The 20008-nt window shown below is 40.1% G+C and overlaps 1 protein-coding gene across 4 annotated transcripts in view; it reads left to right on the forward strand.

The window, feature by feature from the left end:
* The first annotated feature begins 3198 nt into the window (after nucleotides 1-3198).
* saysd1 (SAYSVFN motif domain containing 1) overlaps nucleotides 3199-20008 on the forward strand; it is a 142339-nt gene continuing 125529 nt past the window's right edge. For 2 of the 4 annotated variants that reach the window (XM_043713798.1, XM_043713799.1), the window contains exons 1-2: nucleotides 3200-3584; nucleotides 7641-7972. In XM_043713798.1, coding sequence (XP_043569733.1) covers nucleotides 3423-3584; nucleotides 7641-7972 — 494 coding nt within the window. In that variant the 5' untranslated portion in view covers nucleotides 3200-3422. Of the gene's footprint in view, nucleotides 3585-7640; nucleotides 7973-20008 lie in introns of all 4 variants that reach the window. The other 2 variants (XM_043713797.1, XM_043713800.1) reach the window with 2 other exon arrangements.

The raw sequence follows: 20008 nt of genomic DNA on the forward strand, positions 1-20008 counted from the left end.
GGACTGGGAAGGGCCATACCAGGCTCTTTTGTCTACCGAAACGGCAATAAGGACGGTGGAGAAAGGCTGGACTCATTATACTCGGATTAAAGGGCCAGTGGACCCTCCAGTTGAGGAAGAAGTCTGGACAGCCGAATCAACGCAAGACCCGCTGAAACTCAGACTAAAGAGACTTTGAGTAATTGACTATACAGTGGCGACGCGAGCGCGGGATTGTTTCTGTAAGATTGTATATTAAGCCTTTTTGTGTTTTAGCATAATGATTAGAATACTTGGAATGCTTAGAGTTATGATGCTAGTCCTCTTGGTATTGGGATTTTGTCACATATCATTTTCATATGTATTATTAATGGTTCCTGAGTCTGATAATCCACAAGTAATAGACACTGATGTATGTAGCTTAGTAAATTGTGGGAATGTAGCTAATCAGAGACAATACCGCAACTCAGAGATACATCTTAAGTCCTATGGGGATGGCCTCGGGGATGGTACCTGGTATAATGGTCTTGTCACAATACACCGGGCCCCCTTTCGACCAGCATCGATTGTCCCGATAAAAAGTGTAACCCCATATATTTAACGATAAGGAAAACCACATGGCACAAAGCAGTTTTGGGAGGTGGCACTTATAAGGTACAATTAAATGGAACATTTGGGATTGAAATGAAAGCAAATGGGAAGGAGTTTGTGGGCTGTTGTTTTCGAATTAGCGTAGGACAGGGAAAACGGGTAGAATTACTGGGTAATGAGATACAACCTTTCACCCCTCCCGATGATCCTAAAGTAGTAAAAATTATAGAGGTAAAGGATTTGAAACAGACCATCGAGATAGAGACTGGGTACGGGGTTGCAAATGCCTGGGTTGAATGGGTAAAGTATACTGTAAAAAGTCTGAATAAGAGCAATTGCTATGCATGTGCCTCCGGGAGGCCAGTGGCCCAGGTGGTTCCCTTTCCGCTCGGGTGGCAGCGAGACAGGAAGGCCATGAAATGTATGATAGCCCTGTACCAGGATGAGACTGCATGGAATGATAGGAATTGTACCTCCCTATCTCTGATGTTCCCTCCCTTGGAGGAGAAAGATGCAAAGGTTCCCCCCACATTTTCCGCTGCAGTTGGAAATCACACGTCATGTGTGCACAGGCGAGGTACGAGTCGGTCAAGACATTTGGGGGAGCTGAAATTATGTACAGAGATTAAGAATGTTACCGAAACGGAGATGGGAGGGAGCTACTTAGCACTAAAGGTTCCCCGAGTGGATCTGTGGTGGTACTGAGTAGGAAAGATATTGAGACCCACCCTACCTCCGGATTGGAAAGGGATATGCGCAATTGTACAATTGGCAATTCCATTTACCTTGGCATTTGAGAAGGAAAAGATAGTAGGGAAAAAGGGAAGGGGTAAGAGATTACTGTTAGCTACTTCTTTTGATGACAGGATTTATCTTGTTTCGGTAGGAGTCCCTAGGGGAGTACCTGAATTCAAAGCTCGTAACCAGATTGCAGCAGGCTTTGAGTCAGCTCTCTTTTGGTGGGCAACAATTAATAAAAATGTAGACTGGATAAATTACATTTTCTATAATCAACAGCGATTTATAAATTATACAAGAGAGGCGGTTAAAGGAATATCAGAACAGCTTGATGCGACGAGTAAGATGGCATGGGAAAACAGAATAGCCCTTGATATGATTTTAGCAGAGAAAGGGGGTGGTGGTTTTATCCTTACTTCCCTGATAGTAGTAGTCGGGGTATTGGTGGCCATTGGCTGTTGTGTCATACCCTGTATACGAGGGCTCACCCAGAGGCTGATTGAAACAGCCTTGGTGAAACGAATGCCCCTGAGTGGAATCAGACAGAGGAACTTTATCAACTAAATAATAAGGAGATGAGTGAGACTAAGATGGATGAAATCTCTGAAATAATGCTTGCGAATTTTGGGAACAATGTTTAAAAAAAAAGAGCCAAAAATGCAGAAGATAACAGATAGTAATGAAAAGAAAAAGGGGAAATTGTGGGATATAAATGAATTAATGTTATTTCTGCAAGTATAAATTCTGATACAGAACAGGAATGAGAAAATACATATTCAGCAAAAAGAAAGGATATGTTAGCATGAGATGTGAATACAGAACAATGGTGGATATATGGGCAAACAGGAAAGCATCTGTTTCCCCCTTACACGGAGACACAGGAACAAACCCTAATCAAAGAGGTCAAAGTGGCCTCTGGATGGAAATAGATGCTGATAGAAGAAAAGATATGCCTAATCAATAATCTACAATAGACTGACGTCAAACACCCTTATGGGAGTCAGAGATAAGAGTTTGTCACGGACAAGACAGGATAAACAGAAGTTGTGGGATAAGTCTTAAGGAAATCTGTGACGTAAGCGAAGCAGGGAACAGACAATGGAATAAGGAAAACATATGGGAAAAGAAACTGTATAAATTGCAAGGGTTTTTTTGGGATATACTGTGCATTTTGTCATTGCCTTACCTGGTAATTAGACAAAGCACCCACCTATAGGTGTATAAATAAAACAACGCTGTTGTTCAGATATTTGTCTCGGACTGAAATTATTAAAGTGAGTGAGCTTTTGTTTCTCACACTAATGAAGGGCTTTTGCCCGAAACGTCAATTTTACTGCTCCTCGGATGCTGCCTGAACTGCTGTGTTTTTCCAGCACCACTCTAATCTAGACTCTGGTTTCCAGCATCTGCAGTCATTGTTTTTACCTTTTTCATTAGGTAGTTGTGGAGTACATAGTTGTAAGACACAGAATTTATAGCAAAAGTTCAGTGTCTTACAATTGTGTAGTCCACAACCACCTGATGAAGGAGCAGCGCTCCAAAAGCTAGTGCTTCTAATTAAATTTGTTGGACTATAGCCTGGAGTGGTGTGACTTTTTTTAACTTTGTTATCCTTAAGATATAGTTTTATATCCTCACTATTAATGAGAGGTGTTGACCTTTATTTATTCTGTCTGCATTAAATAAAATGTTTCTTTTTCAAATCACATAAAAGGTGTTGTGAAAAACTTTTAATTTAATGTCCAACTGAAAATGGTGAGAATCTCGTCCATGAGGAAATGTTCCATAATGAATGTGAACTTTAAACTGTGGCTCCCTGACAGTTCCTTTAATCAGATAAAGGTGTCAGAAACAGAAAATCAGGAGGTTTGTCAGCGCTTTCCGAAGAACGATCGACCCGTTAATTCTATTCCTCTGTCCACACGGACTCACAAACCCACACAACATCCCCAGCATTTTGTTTCACTTCAATTGGGACAGTCTTGACCGTCTGACACGTCCGCCCCTCAGAATGGGGGCACAATCCTAGTGTCGGACACTTCCGCCCCGCTGGATGGGTCGGACGGTTTTTAGTGTTGAACAGTCTCTGGTGCCAGACACTTCCGCCCCGCAGGATGGAGCGGAAGTTGGCAGAATGGCGTGCCAGGCAGATGTTGTCGAGGCCGCGGAAGGACAGGGCGTTTTGGGGAGATCGCGGAGTTTTCAGCGCCTTGTTGGAGTGGTTCCGGTCCCCGAGGGATGAGGCAGAGTCCCGGCAGCAGTCCCCCGAGAGCAGTGTGAGTGGAGCCAGGGACAATATTCTCCCTGTGTCACCAACCCTCTTTCTCCCAGAATCTGCGGCCTCCAGCCCGCGTCAGCATCACCGCCTGGAGGGTCAGCAGCTCCCACTGACCCAGCAGCACACTCCCAGCTCCCCCACACTCCCAGCTGCACAGCCGAGAGCATCTCCAGCTCCCTCACACTCCATGCAGCCTTGCCTGGAGGGTCTCCTGCTCACACGTCCTCACTCTGCTCCACCTGACTGCCCTGGTCTTCTGAGTCTGTTCAGTACCATTCTGCAAGTGGCTATAGCTTATAAAAACACATTTAAAAGCAGCACCCTTTATAAATTAAAGCTTGTGAAGGATGTGCATTTTCTGATTTACTCCCTGTTTCTGCAACATTTACCTGTAATTTACCAGTGTTGATCGCTAGTCAACATTTCCGTTTACATTTTGGATATGTCACTATCACTAAAGTGATTGCAGGATCTAGCCACTAGATAGCTCTAATGTGGAACCTCAGCTTTGCTGTCATTTTATGTTCCTTTTTCTGTGGTCGCTGGTAATCCAGAGTTTATCACCCTGGAGACCCTGTCTTTAATCTTTTCCCAGCTTTGGAAACTTATCTATAGAAACATAATATTTTCCCCATTGAACGTACAGCCTCCAGTATGGATTATAACTTCTGGTTTTCCCTTTGTGGAATACCCTGCAATCATCAAAACCCTTTCTTTTATGATGTCAGCAGCCAGACCAACACGTCATGTTTGACTGGTGTTTTTGATTGTAGCAATGAGTGGCTATTCCCAACAATTAAAATAATTTATAGCAAATCCAGTTCTACAATATTTTGTATGCTGCCCCAACCAAACCAAGCACAGTGTTATGGTTGTGATTCCATTCTCCTCAGCTATTGCACAGCCATGGTATGCCTCCTGCACTGCCTAACTGTTTTTCGTGCTGGTTCCCAATCTCTTCCATGAAGAGTCTGGAGTTGTGGGATGACAGTTCCTGAAATATGCCACCCACAAAGATCTTGCCTGAATGTACATACTCAAGCACAGAAGCTCTTAGCTTAAGCAATTGATATTTTCTGTAGCTATAGTTTTCCAGGGCACCCTGTTCCAGATACCCGACCATGTTATTTCCCCCCAAATAATCTATTTCTTCAGATAATCTGACTAAAATGATATGCACTACAAAATGTACCCACCGTTACTAACCACCACAAGCAATCACCATTAATCTACCAGTAAATACCAAGCTGTAAATGATACCCAGTCATTCTCTTGGTGTTGGGATGTCCCATTTTGGTTTTCTTGACTTGTTTTTCAGACTCGCTCTTTCCCTTTTATGCTGCCTCTCTCTCTTACAGAAGGAATGCCAACTCCTTTTGTGGATTTCTTTCTTGCTCCTCTAGCTGCTCGGGGATAGCAGTGAGGATTTCCTTTCTTCTTCTAAGGATGTGAACTTTAAATTGGAGATGTTGGCTGGACAGGTACCAGTTTTGGTGAAATTAAGGTGTGTTTGTTGATTAGGACTTGATCAGGGTAGAACCCTGACAATAGCATTTGGATGAGCTGGTGCAGGATGGAATTGCGAGCCTGAGAGTACTGGAATAGAGGGACGAAGCTGCAGTCGCAAGACTCAACAGATTATACAGTGTACAAAAGATTGTTTGGCATGATCTGTTGTCAGTGCTACAAACTGAACCTGCTCCAACAGTACAATGACATTTCACTTTCTACTGATGTCTAAACTGCTCATTGCTATGTAACTGCAGTCACATTGTGTGTGTTGGACTCCTCAATCTTGCATTTTGTGACTTTAAATTGGAAAATATAAAGATTTTGCTTAAAAATCTGACCAAGCTTTTCATAAAAAGTGGTCTGTTTCACTTTCTTTACTTTACACTCTACACTCACTTTACTTGAGTACTTGAAATGTCATTTAAAAGATGAGTGTTATCAATGAAATCTCTTCCATATTTCACGTGTAGATTGGGGCTTTAACATTTTACAGCCAAAGCACAGATTACTTTCTGATAAACTTGATCCTGATAGATGTTGTGATCAGAGGAGAAAGTGAGGACTGCAGATGCTGGAGATCAGAGCTGAAAATGTGTTGCTGGAAAAGCGCAGCAGGTCAGGCAGCATCCAAGGAACAGGAGAATCGACGTTTCGGGCATAAGCCCTTCTTCAATGTGATCATCCAAGATTGGCAGTAGTTCAGCCTTATCATTTAAAGGTGACATTGCAGAGTTTTTGTTGAGAATTTTTTTGTTTCAATGAATTTAATTGGATGAATGATATACGAGAGAGATCTTTCCAGTGTGGGCTGAGAGCCTTGAAAAATGCCTTTTGTGTTTCTGTGGTTGAAATATCCCAAGAACAATAATAAGTAATTAATGAAAGTTAATTGCAAAACTCCCAAACAACATGAATTCACTGTTTTCCTATAAAGTTTTTGCTTTTTTTTTAGTGATACTGATGGCAGTTCATTTTGCGTTTCATTTCTGAATTATCCTATTAGCACTGTTTGTGTAAGTGAAAATCGAATTTCACAGGATGGAACTGAACAGCTTCCAGAACGCGAGGTGGAAACAGACCCTTATCTTCCATGATGTAACAGAATGATAAAAGACTGTTTATCATGTATGAGTCAGCTCTGAATAATTCACATCTAACCAACACTTCAATGTTCTGTCAAAATTTATTCACTTGTTTTCCTTTTAAATGATCTCTTGATTTCTGAGTTTTTTTTTGCCATCAAGGCGCAGATGCAACTGGCAAGATGCTGTAGCCTGACCCTAAGTATTTTGAGAAATGGGGTGATCAGGGGCCTCTTGGAATTGCTGCAGGTTTTGCAGTACTTGTGTTGCAGCAATAGAACATAGGAACTGAAGGGGCTTGTTCTCAACTTAAGTAATTCTTGCTTCTGAAGCAACCTTCCTGTGCTAGAAAAATCATCTGGCCTCTTATAGCACAACATGAGTATCTTGTCTAGTATCCACATGACTTTGCTTGCCTGCATGTGGGCTGTTGAAAGCACAATAATCCCTGCCAAAGAAAGTCTATTCAGGGGAACTTAACTGAGGGTTTTTTTTTCCAAAAAAAATTTCGACAGAATGGTAGTATTTTAAAATAAGGAAGCTGAGAAATTTGTGAACTTTGTATTCAAAGTGAATTACTTACATTGGTTTAAGTGTGTGACCTGCTGTGCATGCTGCTGATGATTAAATATCTAGTCACTGCACTCTGACAGAATCTTTTCAGTTATTTAAAAGATTTATACTGAGATTATACTGAGTGACTGACGGAGAGGCAGTCTAGAATGAGGATGGGTGATGCATAGAATATTACTGCACAGAAAGAGGCCTTTCAGCCTGTTGAGATTGCAATAGTTCATTGAGTTATTCAATGAGATCCATTCCCCACTCTTTCTCCATAGTATTACAAACTTTTACTTTTCAAATATTTATTCAACCCCCTCCTACCCATTATCAGAGTATGTCTTCCCACCATTCTGATGCCAGATTGATTTATCTGTTTTTCTCAGGAACAGTGATGTATCACAGCTTAAATAAAAACTAACTACTACGGATGGTGGAAACCAGAAATAGAAACAAAGTTTTGGAGAAACTCAGCAGGGCTAGCAGCATCTGTGAAGAGAAAAAGAGTCAATGCTTCAACTCCAGCATGACTGTTCTTCGAAAGAAGAGTTATGTCACAATATTAACTCTGTCTCTCTCTCTCTCTCTCTCTCTCTCTCACTCTCTCTGTCTCTCTCACTCTCTCCCTCCCCCCCTCCCCCCACAGATGCTGTCAAACCTGCTGATTTCTTCCAGCACTTGCTCTTATTTCACGTATCATGGCTTGACTTGTCTGACATTATTTAGCACTCATTTTGGTTTGATCTTGACTGCTTTCGCTATTGCAGTCGTTGCAACTACAGCAGTGAGTTATCAATGAAGTGAATGTAAAGTAAAACACACGGGTTTTCTCCAAAAATAAGAAACTGGACTAGCATTATTGATCCTCAGTTTAAAACAGGAATTTGTTTTACTTTCAGGTAAAGGAAGAAATTGACCACAGTTGGTCCAATGAGAGATCTCTAGCAGAACCTGTTGAATCTGATCACTCTATCTTCACAGCCGTGACGATCCTGAAATTCCTGCTCTGGCTGGTCCTACTCGGTCTCTTCATTGAGCTGGAGTTTGGCCTGGCATATTTCGTACTGTCAATGTTTTATTGGATTTATGTTGGGACCCGAGACCCATCCAAGAAGAAGCAAGGTGAAGTTAGCGCATACTCTGTGTTCAATCCTGGCTGTAAGGCTATTGAAGGTAGTCTGACAGCAGAGCAGTTTGAGCGAGAACTTCAGTACAGACCCATGGCTGGCAGGTGACTGGCCTGTGAAATATTTTTGTTTCATTATACTAAATATCTTTTGGCTTTATGTTTTCCCTGATTCTCAGTGTGTTTCAGCAGTCTCTCATGTTGGATAGGTCAACACTTAGCAGTGGTATCCATACTACAGACTATAACATGGATATGAAAATATTTAAATATAATAAAAAGGCAACAATAAAATTGACATGACTTCCAGCATGTGCAATCCTTATTGGCTGCTAATAAAATTGACATTCTCCATTTACAAAAACAGTTTGTTTAGTGGCATTGAATGTATTTCCTTGTAATCCATTATCTCAAGACCAGTACAGGAATATTGTGCAAGTAGCATTGTACATCTAGTATTTAAATAAAAGTGCCAAATTAAATGATACTTAATGCCCTGAAATTTGCTGAGAAAAATCCAGTTGTCCTGCACTCTTCCATCCATTTTGTTCTGTTTTACTGCAAAGGTTGTGTTACAAAACAGGAATATGTCTTAAGTTCATATGATCTTTTAACTTATGAATAAAACCTGGACAATGTGTTGCTGTTTTTGAGCCCTGCACCTGCATTTACATCTATCATGTTCTTCCGAATAAGTACAAGTAGTAAACTAGAGAACTGTGGATAGAGAACTGCCTGGACAACAGAAGTCAGAGAGTAGTAATAGAAGGGAGTTTGTCCAAATGGAGACCTGTGACCAGTGATCTTCCACAGGAATCCATGTTGGGACCACTGTTGTTTGTGATGTACATAAATGATCTGGAGGAAGGTATTGGTGGTCTGATTAGCAGCTCTGCAGTTGACACTAAGATTGGTGGAGTAGCAAATAGTGAAAGGGACTGTCAGAGATTACAGCAGAATATAGTTAGATGGGAGAAGAAATGGCAGATGGAGTTCATTCGGGACAAATGCGAGAAGAGGCATTTTGGAAGATTGAATTCAAGAGTTAACTGTGCGGTAAATGTAAAAGCCCTGGGGAAAATTGATGTGCAGAGAGAACATAGAACATTACAGCGCAGTAATGTGCCGACCTGTGAAACCAATGTGAAGCCCATCTAACCTATACTATTCCATTATCATCCATATGTTTATCCAATGACCATTTAACTGCCCTTAAAGTTGGCAAGTCTGCTGCTGTTGCAGGAAGGCCGTTCTATGCCCTGACTACTCTCTGAGTAAAGACCCTACCTCTGACATCTGTCCTATATCTATCACCCCTCAGTTTAAAGCTATGTCCCCTCATGCTAGCCATCACCATCCAAGGAAAATGACTTTTGTAATAGAGACATACAAGATGATCAGAGGAATAGATAAACTGTCCACCTTATCTAATCCTCTAGTTATCGTGTATGTCTCTATTAAGTCACCTCTCAACCTTCTCTCTAATGAAAACAGCATCAAGTCCCTCAGCCTTTCCTCATAAGACCTTCCCTCCATACCAGGCAACGTCCTAGTAAATCTCTGCACTCTTTTCAATGCTTCCACATCCTTCCTATAATGTGACGACCAGAACTCTACGCAATACTCCAAGTACGTCCGCACCAGGGTTTTGTACAACTGCAAGAAGACCACATGGCGCCAAAACTCAACCCCTCAACCAATAAAGGCTATCATACTGTACGCCTTCTTAACAACCCTATCAACCTGAGTGGCAACTTTCAGGGATCTATGCACATGGACACTGAGATCTCTCTGCTCATCCACACTACCAAGAATCTTACCATGAGCTCTGTATTGCTGTTACTCTTTCCAACATCCTTCCACATTATTCACAACTCCACCGACTTTAGCGTCATCTGCAAATTTACTATCCCATCCTTCTTGGCCCTCATCAGTAGTGGCCCCAAAACAAATCCTTGCGGTACACCACTAGTACCTGAACTCCAGGATGAACATTTCCCATCAACCGCCACCCTCTGTCTTAACACTAGCCAATTTCTGATCTAAACCACTAAATTACCCTCAACCTCATGCCTCTGTATTTTCTGCAATAGCCTGCCATGGAGAAACTTATTAAATGCTTTGCTGATATCCACATGCACCACATCAACCTTTTAGCCCTCATCCACCTGTTTTGTCACTTTCTCAAAGAATTGAATAAGTTTTGCGAGGCACAACCTACCCTTCACAAAACCATGTTGATGTCCCTAATCAACTTATTCCTTTCTAGATGATTATAAATCCTCTTTCTTATTATCCTTTCCAATACTTTACCCACAACCAAAGAAAAGTTCACTGGTCTATAATTACCAGGGTTCTCTCTACACCCCCTCTTGAACAAGGGGACAACATTTGCTATCCTACAGTCTTCTGGCTGTATTTCTGTAGACAATGATGACATAAAGATCAAAGCCAAAGGCTCTGCAATCTTCTCCCTAGCTTCCCAGAGAATACTAGCATAAGTCCCATCTGGCCTAGGGAACTTAGCTATTTTCACACTTTCCAGAATTGCTAACACCTCCTTATGAACCTCAATCCCATCTAGTCTAATAGCCTGTATCTCAGTATTCTCCTTGACAATATTGTATTTTTCCTGTGTGAATACTGATGAAAAATATTCATTTAGCACCTCTCCTATCTCCTTGGTATCTGCACACATCTTCCCACTTCTATCCTTTAATGGCCCTAATCTTACTCTAGTATTCTTTTATTCCTGACATACCTATAAAAAGCTTTAGGGTTTTCCTTGATCCTACCTGCTAAAGACTTCTCATGTCTCCTGGCTCTTCTTAGCTCTCTCTTTAGGTCCTTCCTGGCTAACACGTAACTCTCAAGTACCCTAACTGAGTCTTCATGTCTCACCTTTACATAAGCCTCCTTCCTCCTCTTTACAAGAGATTCAACTTCTTTAGTTAACCACAGCTCCCTCGAACAATCACTTCCACCCTGCCTAACAGGTACATACCTACCAAGAACATTTAGTGTGTGTTCCTTGAACAAGCTCCACACTTCAATTGTACCCATCTTTCCCCATCCTATGCATCTTAAATCTTGCCTAATTACATCATAATTGCCTTTCACCCCCTTATAATTTTTGCCCTGTGGTATATACCTATCCCTTTCCATCACTAAAATAAACGTAACCAAATTGGGATCACTATCACCAAAGTGCTCACCTACCTCCAAAATCTAACACATGGTCTAGTTCATTACCCAGTACCAAATCCAATGGGCCTCGTCTCTTGTTGGCCTGTCTACATACTATGTCAGGAAACCTTCCTGCACAGATTGGACAAAAACTGACCCATCTAAAGTACTCAAACTACAGTATTTCCAGTCAATATTTGGAAAGTTAAAGTCCCCCATAACAACTTCCCTGTTACTTTCACTCCTATCCAGAATATCTTTGCAATTCTTTTCTCCAACTCCCTGGAACTTTTCGGAGACCTATAGAAAACTCCCAACAGGGTGACCTCTCCTTTCCTGTTTCTAACCTCAGCCCATTATACTTCAGCAGACAAGTCCTCGTCAAACATCCTTTCAGCCACCGTAATACTGTCCTTGACTAACAATGCCACACCTCCCCCCTTTTACCACCTTCCCTGTTGTTACTGAAACATCTGAACCCCGGAAACTTCAAGAACCATTCCGTCCCTGCTCTATCCATGTCTCCAAAATGGCCACAACATCAAAGTCCCAGGTACCAACCCATGCTGCAAGCTCACCCATCTTATTCCAGATGCTCCTGAAGTCGAAGCACACACACTTCAAACCACATTCCTGGTTGCTGGTACACTGTTGCAACCTTGAAACCTTATTTATGGCCTCACTAGTCTCAACCTCCTGTACACAGGGGCTACAATTCAGGTTCCCATCCCCCTGCTGAATTAGTTTAAACCCTCTCAAAGAGCATTAGCAAATTCACCTCTCCACCCCCCCCCCCACACTCCCCAACACACACACACACACAGGATATTGGTACCCCTCTGGTTCAGGTGTAGACCATCTTGTTTGTAGAAGTCCCACCTGCTCCAGAATCAGCCCCAGTTATCCAGGTATCTGAATCCCTCCCTCCCGCACCATCCCTGTAGCCACATGTTCAACTGCTCTCTCTCCCTATTCCTCACTTCACTAGCACGTGGCATGGGTAACAAACCAGAGATAACAGTGGTCTGGGTGCTCAGGTCCATTGGCAATACAGGTTGATAGAGCGGTCAAGAATGCATACGGCGTGCTTTCCTTCATCGGACGGGGTATTGAGTACAAGAATTGGTAGGTCATGTTACAGTTGTATAGGACTTTGGTTCAGCCACATTTGGAGTATTGCATACGGTTCTGGTCGCCTCATTACCAAAAGGATGTGGATGCTTTGGAGAGGGAGCAGAGGAGGTTCACCAGGATGTTGCCTGGTATGGAGGGTGCTAGCTATGAAGAGAGGTTGAGTAGATCAGGTTTATTTTCAGTGGAATGACAACGCGTTTTTTTTGTAAATATATTTATTAGCAAATTTTTTTAACTTTACAAACATATAAAATTATTGAAAAAACAATCAATAACAAATATCAGTATAATAAAAAGAAAGAAAAACACAAATTGCAATACAACTACTATCTACTAACTACTAACCTACTCTATAATACAAAGCAAACCCTAACACTGTGCAAAGCAACACCAAAAAAAAGAAAGTAAAGCAAAAAAAAACCCAAAAAAACACAAAATACAGATCAGCTATGCTCGGCATAAAGCTCCCAATCAAAGGAATGGGAGCTTTGCATCTATACCCGTATTAACTTGGGAGACCTCCTCCAGGGCCCAGAGCTTGGCAAATCTAATCATCCTGGTTAAACAAACGTCCTAGCTAAGATAACAAAGACAAAGTTTGAGGGTGAACCTGATTGAAGTCTACAAAATCATGAGAGATATAGACAGGGTGGATAGCAAAAATATTTTTCCCATAGTAGGGGTCTCAATTACTAGGAGCCACGAGTTCGGGTGAAAGGGAAATCTTTAAGGGAGATACACATAGTAAGTTCTTTATGCAGAGAGTGGTGGGTGCCTAGAACACATTGCCAGTGGAGGTGGTAGAGTCAGGCATGATAGCAGCATTTAAGATGTATCCAGACAGGTACATGTGTGGGCAGGGAGCAGAGGAATACAGATCCTTACAAAATAGTCGGAGAGTTCAGATAGAGAATCTGGATCAGTGCAGGCTTGGAGGGCTGAAGGGCTTTTCCTGTGCCGTAATTCTTTTTGTTCTTTGTTTTTGTTCCAAATGTTTACATTTTTCAAAACACATTACAATAAATTGTCGGTCACTACAACAGAAATATTTTTGGTCAATTATTTACCGGGTTTCCGCATCGACAGTACAACTTAAGCTGCAGTGATATGGCATGCAGCTGACACCTCAGTGACACCATTATATCTCATAATATACTACCACCTTCTCATGTTCACCTTCTAAATGTCTGATATTATCCACACAGATTAGTTTCTCAAAGTGTCACAAATTGCTTTTTAGATTGCTACAAGATTGCACTTCGTTCTTAAAATGGTCGTCAGCAAATTAAGTTCTGAAATGGTTTGTTGTTACACCACAGTCATTTTGCATCTGACACTGCAATTTTTTGTGTTTCAGCGTTGTTTTCAGTGTATGGGTGACAAATGTGTCAGTATGTAGATTTAATATTAATTTTTCATCCTTCTCTGGCAAAACAAAAATAAAGAACTTTGCATTTCTACAATATGGCAACCAATTTGTGTGTGGCAAAGTCCCAATGTGCAACACTGAGTTAAGTGCCCAAATAAAGTATTTTTGGTGATATTGTTTGGGTAGTTAATTGTTGGCCAGATCAATGAGAGACTTCTCCTCTGAAAAATGCCAAGAGATTGTTCACATCAACAACAGCTTGCATCATATAACACCTTTGACTTAGTAAAATATCCCTTTGTGCTTCAGAGGAATTTTAGGAAACAAATCTGACAGTGAACCACATGAGACATCAAGGCAGATCAGAGGTAGGTTTACTTAAAGGTGGAGAAGTTTATGAAAGGAAGTCCGGACTTTAGGGCATTGACCGATAAAGACCAGACTGTCAATGAAGATGTGATTAAAATTGGGGATGCTGAAGAGGCCAAAATGTGAGAAGTGCAGATATCTTGGAGGATTTTAGAGCTGAAGTTGATGACAAGGATAAGGAGCTGTGAAACAATGGAGAGATTTGAAAATAAAAGTAGCATATTAAAGTTGAGGCTTTGTCTACCTGGGCTGATGAATGTATCAGAGTTGGTGTGAGAAACTGGGAGAGACTTGGGTGACTTCAAAAACACTTTACAAGAGCAGGTGAGAGGCTAGGAATTCTGTGGCAATAAGTATAGTGTTTTTAATGCCTGCCTACCAATCCAGGAGTGTGATGGGAGTACTCTTCAATTGCCTGGGTAAGTGCTCAACACCATCCTGAAAAAAGAATTTTCATTTGATTGTCATCCCATTCACCAACTTAAACATATAGTTCTTTCATCATGAACACACAGTGGTGGTGGCAATGTGTACCATGTACAAGATGGACTGAAGTAACTTACCAAGGTTCCTATAACAGCAGCTTCCGAACTTGTGTCTTTACCACCTGGAGGATGGAGACAGGAGACACATGGGAATGCCATCACCTGCACCACACAGATTGCAATAGTTCAAAAAGATGGCTCACCACTACCTTCTCCAGGGTAATTAGAAAACAGCAATAAATGCTGCTGTAACCACTCATGCCCACAATCCACAAGCAAAGTTTACAGATGGTAGAGTGGAATGATGCTCAGATGTGTAATAGAATAGTCAAGTCTAAAAGTACTGAAGGCACCGATGATGGTTTTAGCAGCAGTGGAGCTGAGGTGGGCCGAGTTGAATGATGTTGTAGAGATATAATTGGTGGTCTGAGTAAAAACACAGAGAGATTGTTCATTGAAGGCAGTAGGCAGGACTTGTTTAATGTCTCATCCAAAAGATCATACCTCCCACACTGCAGCACTACTCAATATTTCACTCGTGTAACTCGCTTCTGAATTGAACTCGAGCCCAGAGGCAGTGGCATAATGCAACCATTCAAGTCAAGGCTTATGTTCATGTCGTAAATGCTGTTCCATTATCTGTACATTAGGAAATGTTCAATTCAAGCTGTCAACTAATTGCAGAAAATTCTTTGCCATAGAATTATTTACTCAATTATTCTTTGCTACAAAAAAAAATACTATGACTATACTGGCAGGGGTACAAGCATATCTTTTCAAATAAAGTTGAGCATTTGAAATTTTAGTTCAGGAACAACATAAAGAAAGAAAATAAAATGAACATAAATATGTTAAATATTTCATTACAAAATTTAAAAACATGCCGAATTCATTACAACTATTCAAATTCTGATTACAACCAACACAGTCCTTTGTGGAAATTATTGAATTCGAACTACTAGATAATTAGCAGGAGTGGACTATTGATAATGAAAGTTTATTTGAGATTCTTCAGACTGTTCCTGCCTCTTGTAGCTCAAATCTGCGGCCCAGGGATCTCCTGTACTTGGGTAGGAAATGGAAACAGCTGAGAGCAGTAGACGGGTCTCATTTTTCCAGTAACTTATTTTAATGTAAGTGTGTTTTATTTGTCAAAATTACCCCATTCCATTCCTGCTTTTCTCTTTTTTTAGGGTGTGTTTCTCCTTGTTAATATATTTTAATGTATTTGTTTAAAAATTTAGGATTACATTTGTTTTATTTCTTTAAATTTGTAGACACTTAAGTTTTATTATGCTATACATTAAAAAGTGTGTATTGATCTTGCGTGGAAATGTTGTTGAAATATCTCTCTAGAGGTAATCTAGATGTTACGTTTAGCCTTTCTGAAGTTCGCAGCTGGGTCCTAGTCTTTCACATCTTTTAATCTCTCAGATCATATTAGCTTGCTCACCCTATGATTGCTGGCTTTTCTTCTCCACACATTTATAGGTTGAAAGTCAGGCCTAAACTATTGGAAAACCAAGAGGAATATTCTGCCCGTAATGATTATAGAGGAGACTTGCTGCTTGGTGAGACTTTTTAACCAGAAGAAAGTGTGCTGTACTTAATTGAAATTCATTGGCAAACCTCATAGCAACTGGTATCATCATGGCAAACAATAATGCACATGCTCTGACTGCCTAATATAAGCTAATAAAGGCTTTCCACATTGCATTCAGCATGAGTTCTAGAATAATATTTGCAGGAAATATGAGGATAACTGATTGTTCAGCATTGCTTGTGCTGAAAGTTGGTTATTACTTTCAGAATTCTTTCTAGTAATTGTTTTCTTGTCTTAACTGAAGTGCTTATGTGGTAGGCTCATGAGAGAAAAATGTACTCCTATATTTCAAAGTATTCCATTCTATTTGCTGCAAAGTACAGCAGACATTAACATCTAATGTCATGGCAGACATTAACACTTAAACCTTAAAGCATTAACCATTAAAGTATGGCAGACATTAACACCTTGGAAATGTTTAGCTGCACAAGCTAGTTCTTTGGAAAGCATAGATTATCATCTGGACTGACAATAATTGTGATAGTAACAGTGAGCTTTATCTTCCCATGTTTTTAGATACAGATATAACCTTTTAAAAAGTCATTTACTGACAGAACTTTAAGGCGCATATCTAACTGAACAAGACTGAGCCATATGTGACTAGTTTCAAGGCAAAATGCACTGGTCTCTGAACTCTGGATCCTAAACAGAAGTCACAACCAATCAATGAATTGCAATGCAAATATTCATCTAACAATAAGCTAACCTACTTTCAAAGATATGCAAAGCTGGAATGGTGATAACCAATTTAATGATGGTCAAAGGACAATATGCTCCAACATCTAGGATGTCTAATCTGTTATAATCTGAAAATCTGGCATTTTCAGATCAGGAAAATTTGAAAATGCACCTGTACTAAGCAAAGAAATAAACTGTAACAAGAATCAGCAGGACATCTGCAGACTTGCACAATAGATGCATAAAATATAACACAGAATGGTGAAGTTTAACAGTTTGGCAGGCAGATTGAGGCAGGGCAATATGAACTCTATATTACAATTTTTTTAGCTGTAAACAGGAACAGAGAGAATATGTGTATAAATATATTCAAGAGTGATAGGACACATTGAGAACAATGTTAAAAATATGTTAGATCAAGAGGCACAGAATTCAAAAACATTCCAAAGCCAATGATTAGGCCTCCGCTGGAGTCATCCATTCTGGGCACCAAACTTAAGGAATGATACTGGGAAGATATGGTGGGAATAGAAAGTTGCGTTTTGGCATTGAGAAAAATGTCCAATTTTCTGCATAAGGTTTTAACACCTGGGTGAAAACGTCGTTAGTGGCCTATTTTCATTCTTTAGCATCTCATTATTACATAATGTCACCTCATTTGGGGTGGCACGGTGGCTCAGTGGTTAGCACTGCTGCCTCACAGCACCAGGGTCCTAGGTTTTATTCCAACCTCGAGTGACTATCTGTATGGAGTTTGCACACTTTCCCCGTGTCTGCGTGGGTTTCTTCTGGGTTCCTCCTGTTTCCTCCCACAGTCCAAAGATGTGCAGGTTGGGTGAATTGGCCATGCTAAATTTCCCAGAGCGTTAGGTGCATTAATCAGAGGGAAAAGGGTCTGGGTGGGTTAATTTTCGGAGGGTCAGTGTGGACTGGTTGAGCCAAAGGTCCTGTTTCCATACTGTAGGGAATCTAATATAAAGGACTTTGAATTGTGCCTGTGATTAATTCATTAGCCAAGGATTGCATGAAGACTTGGCATCCATTATTTGAAATGGTTCCCTTTTTTAATTCATTCATGGGATAGGAGTGTCACTGCTTAGACTAGCACTTAATGCCCATCCCTAATTGCCCAGAGAGCAGTTTAGAGTCAACCACATTGCTATGGGTCTGAAGTCACATGTAGGCCAGACCGGATAAGGATGGCAGTTTTCTTCCTTAAAGGACAATAGTGAACCAGATGGGGTTTTCTGACAATCAATAATAGGTTCATAGTCATTATTCTACTCTTAATTCCAGGTTTACATTGAATTCAAATTCCACCATTTGGCATGGTAAGGTTCAAACCTAAGCCTCCAGAACATTACCTGAGTCTCTAGATTAACAGTTCAGTGATAATACCACTGGGCCTTCGCGTCCCTGATAAATAGTAAATTGCAATTCTTTTATTGTTCTTTTTAATTTATCCCTTAATTGGATCTGTCTGTCTGTCTGTGTGCAAATGGGTTGTGAGTTTAAATCATGGATATTAATTAGATTAACATGTTGTTTAGTTTTGTCCAGCTAAAGTTACAGTATGACTAATAAAGTGTTAATTTTTGCTTAAGTCCAAAATCTGCTATTCATAAGGTTTTGTTAGGATCAATTAGGCAAATTTTAATGGTCATTGAATATTTTGTTTTCACAAGTCACAAATCCGATGATAGTAAGGTCGACTTGGTTTGGCTTACTATCCCTGGTCATAACACCATGATCTGAAAAGTCCTGCCCCAGGAATTAAATTTATTGTCACTTTCATGAATCAATTTAGGATCCTATTGATATTTTAGGAAAGATCTGGTCTAGTATTCGGGATATATTGCAATTGAATCCAGGCCTGTATTGACCTGGCATGTTTCTGCTTATCCTCCTCTTCATTAAAGCAGCACAAGTATAAGGGCATGTGTCTGGTAAATTCCATTGTGCTACCAAGAATGGATTAACACAAAGAGTTGTGCTACATTTACCACCATGGCATAAACAACAGAGAACGAAAATCACAATAACATTTTAAACCTTTATACATAAAATGCTCACAGCCATCTCCAGGAGATTATTCCTATACTGAGGAATTTCTTTCACCCTATTTTCTTTGATCAAGTGACTGTGTTCTCTAATTGATTTTTTCAAGATTCTAGAGAGAACTTTGCTGAAATGAATTCTTGCAAAATTAGTCCAAGCAAATACTGGTTCTAAGATTTGACAAAATTGCTCTTATTCATTGGGGGACCGAATCAGGGGAATGTATTAAATTAAAGTGAGAAATAACCTGCAGTTATACTGTTATTATTACTACTTATGATCATTCCAAATCATTTCACAATTAATGGAGTATTTTTAAAGAACAATCACTTTTTTAATGTGTGGAAATATGCTACATGGAGAAGTTACTGTTGCAACATCTTAAGTAGAATCAAGCACCCTTCCTTTTGATGGTAGAACAATAACTTTTGATGATCTATTGCATGAGCAGAAAATTGCCAAAAGAACACCTTGTCAGTTCACTAAGAAATATTACAGTTCGAACGGGAGTAATACTTCACTGAGGTTAAGTGACCTGGAATGAATATTAATGGAAAAAGGGTTGAATCTCTTTGCTGTTTCTGATTTTTAAAAATTTCTTTTATGTGATAAATTTATATTCTTTTGCAAAATGTACATTGGCAACTTAATACGAATGTTAAGTGACTGACTGCCATGTGGCTAAATTGTATAATTACAAAATATCAAACCAAGTTTCACTCTGGATTTCAACTTGTCCAGTATTACCATCAGCTGGAATCACAACAACGTCATGTTCATACCAAAACATTAATTGTGCAAGGATTAAAACTAAAACCCTTTTGTTTTCAAACTGAAGAATGTTGTTGAGCCAATATTGCCCAAGTCAAATCAAAAAACTCAAATCTCAATAGACTCAACTCTAATTTACTGACTAAAACATCAATGACTCTACAGTGTCTTAGCAACCTCCTGTGAAAAATTGCAGTAAATAGTGAAATCGGTAATCATGTGCGATGTTTTCCTATTCAAAGCATGTAAGAAAGTAAGTTTCAAACCATAGAAGATTAGATCTTTAGATTAGATTAGATTCCCTACTGTGTGGAAACAGGCCCTTCAGCCCAAACAGTTCACACTGACCCTCCGAAGAGTAACCCATCCAGACCCATTTCCCTCTGATTAACGCACCCAACACTATGGGCAATTTAGCATGGCCAATTTGCCTGACTCACACATCTTTGGATTGTGGGAGGATGTCTATCAAAAGTACATTTTACTTG

Source organism: Chiloscyllium plagiosum, chromosome 23, assembly GCF_004010195.1.
Source record: "Chiloscyllium plagiosum isolate BGI_BamShark_2017 chromosome 23, ASM401019v2, whole genome shotgun sequence".
Taxonomy (NCBI): domain Eukaryota; kingdom Metazoa; phylum Chordata; class Chondrichthyes; order Orectolobiformes; family Hemiscylliidae; genus Chiloscyllium; species Chiloscyllium plagiosum.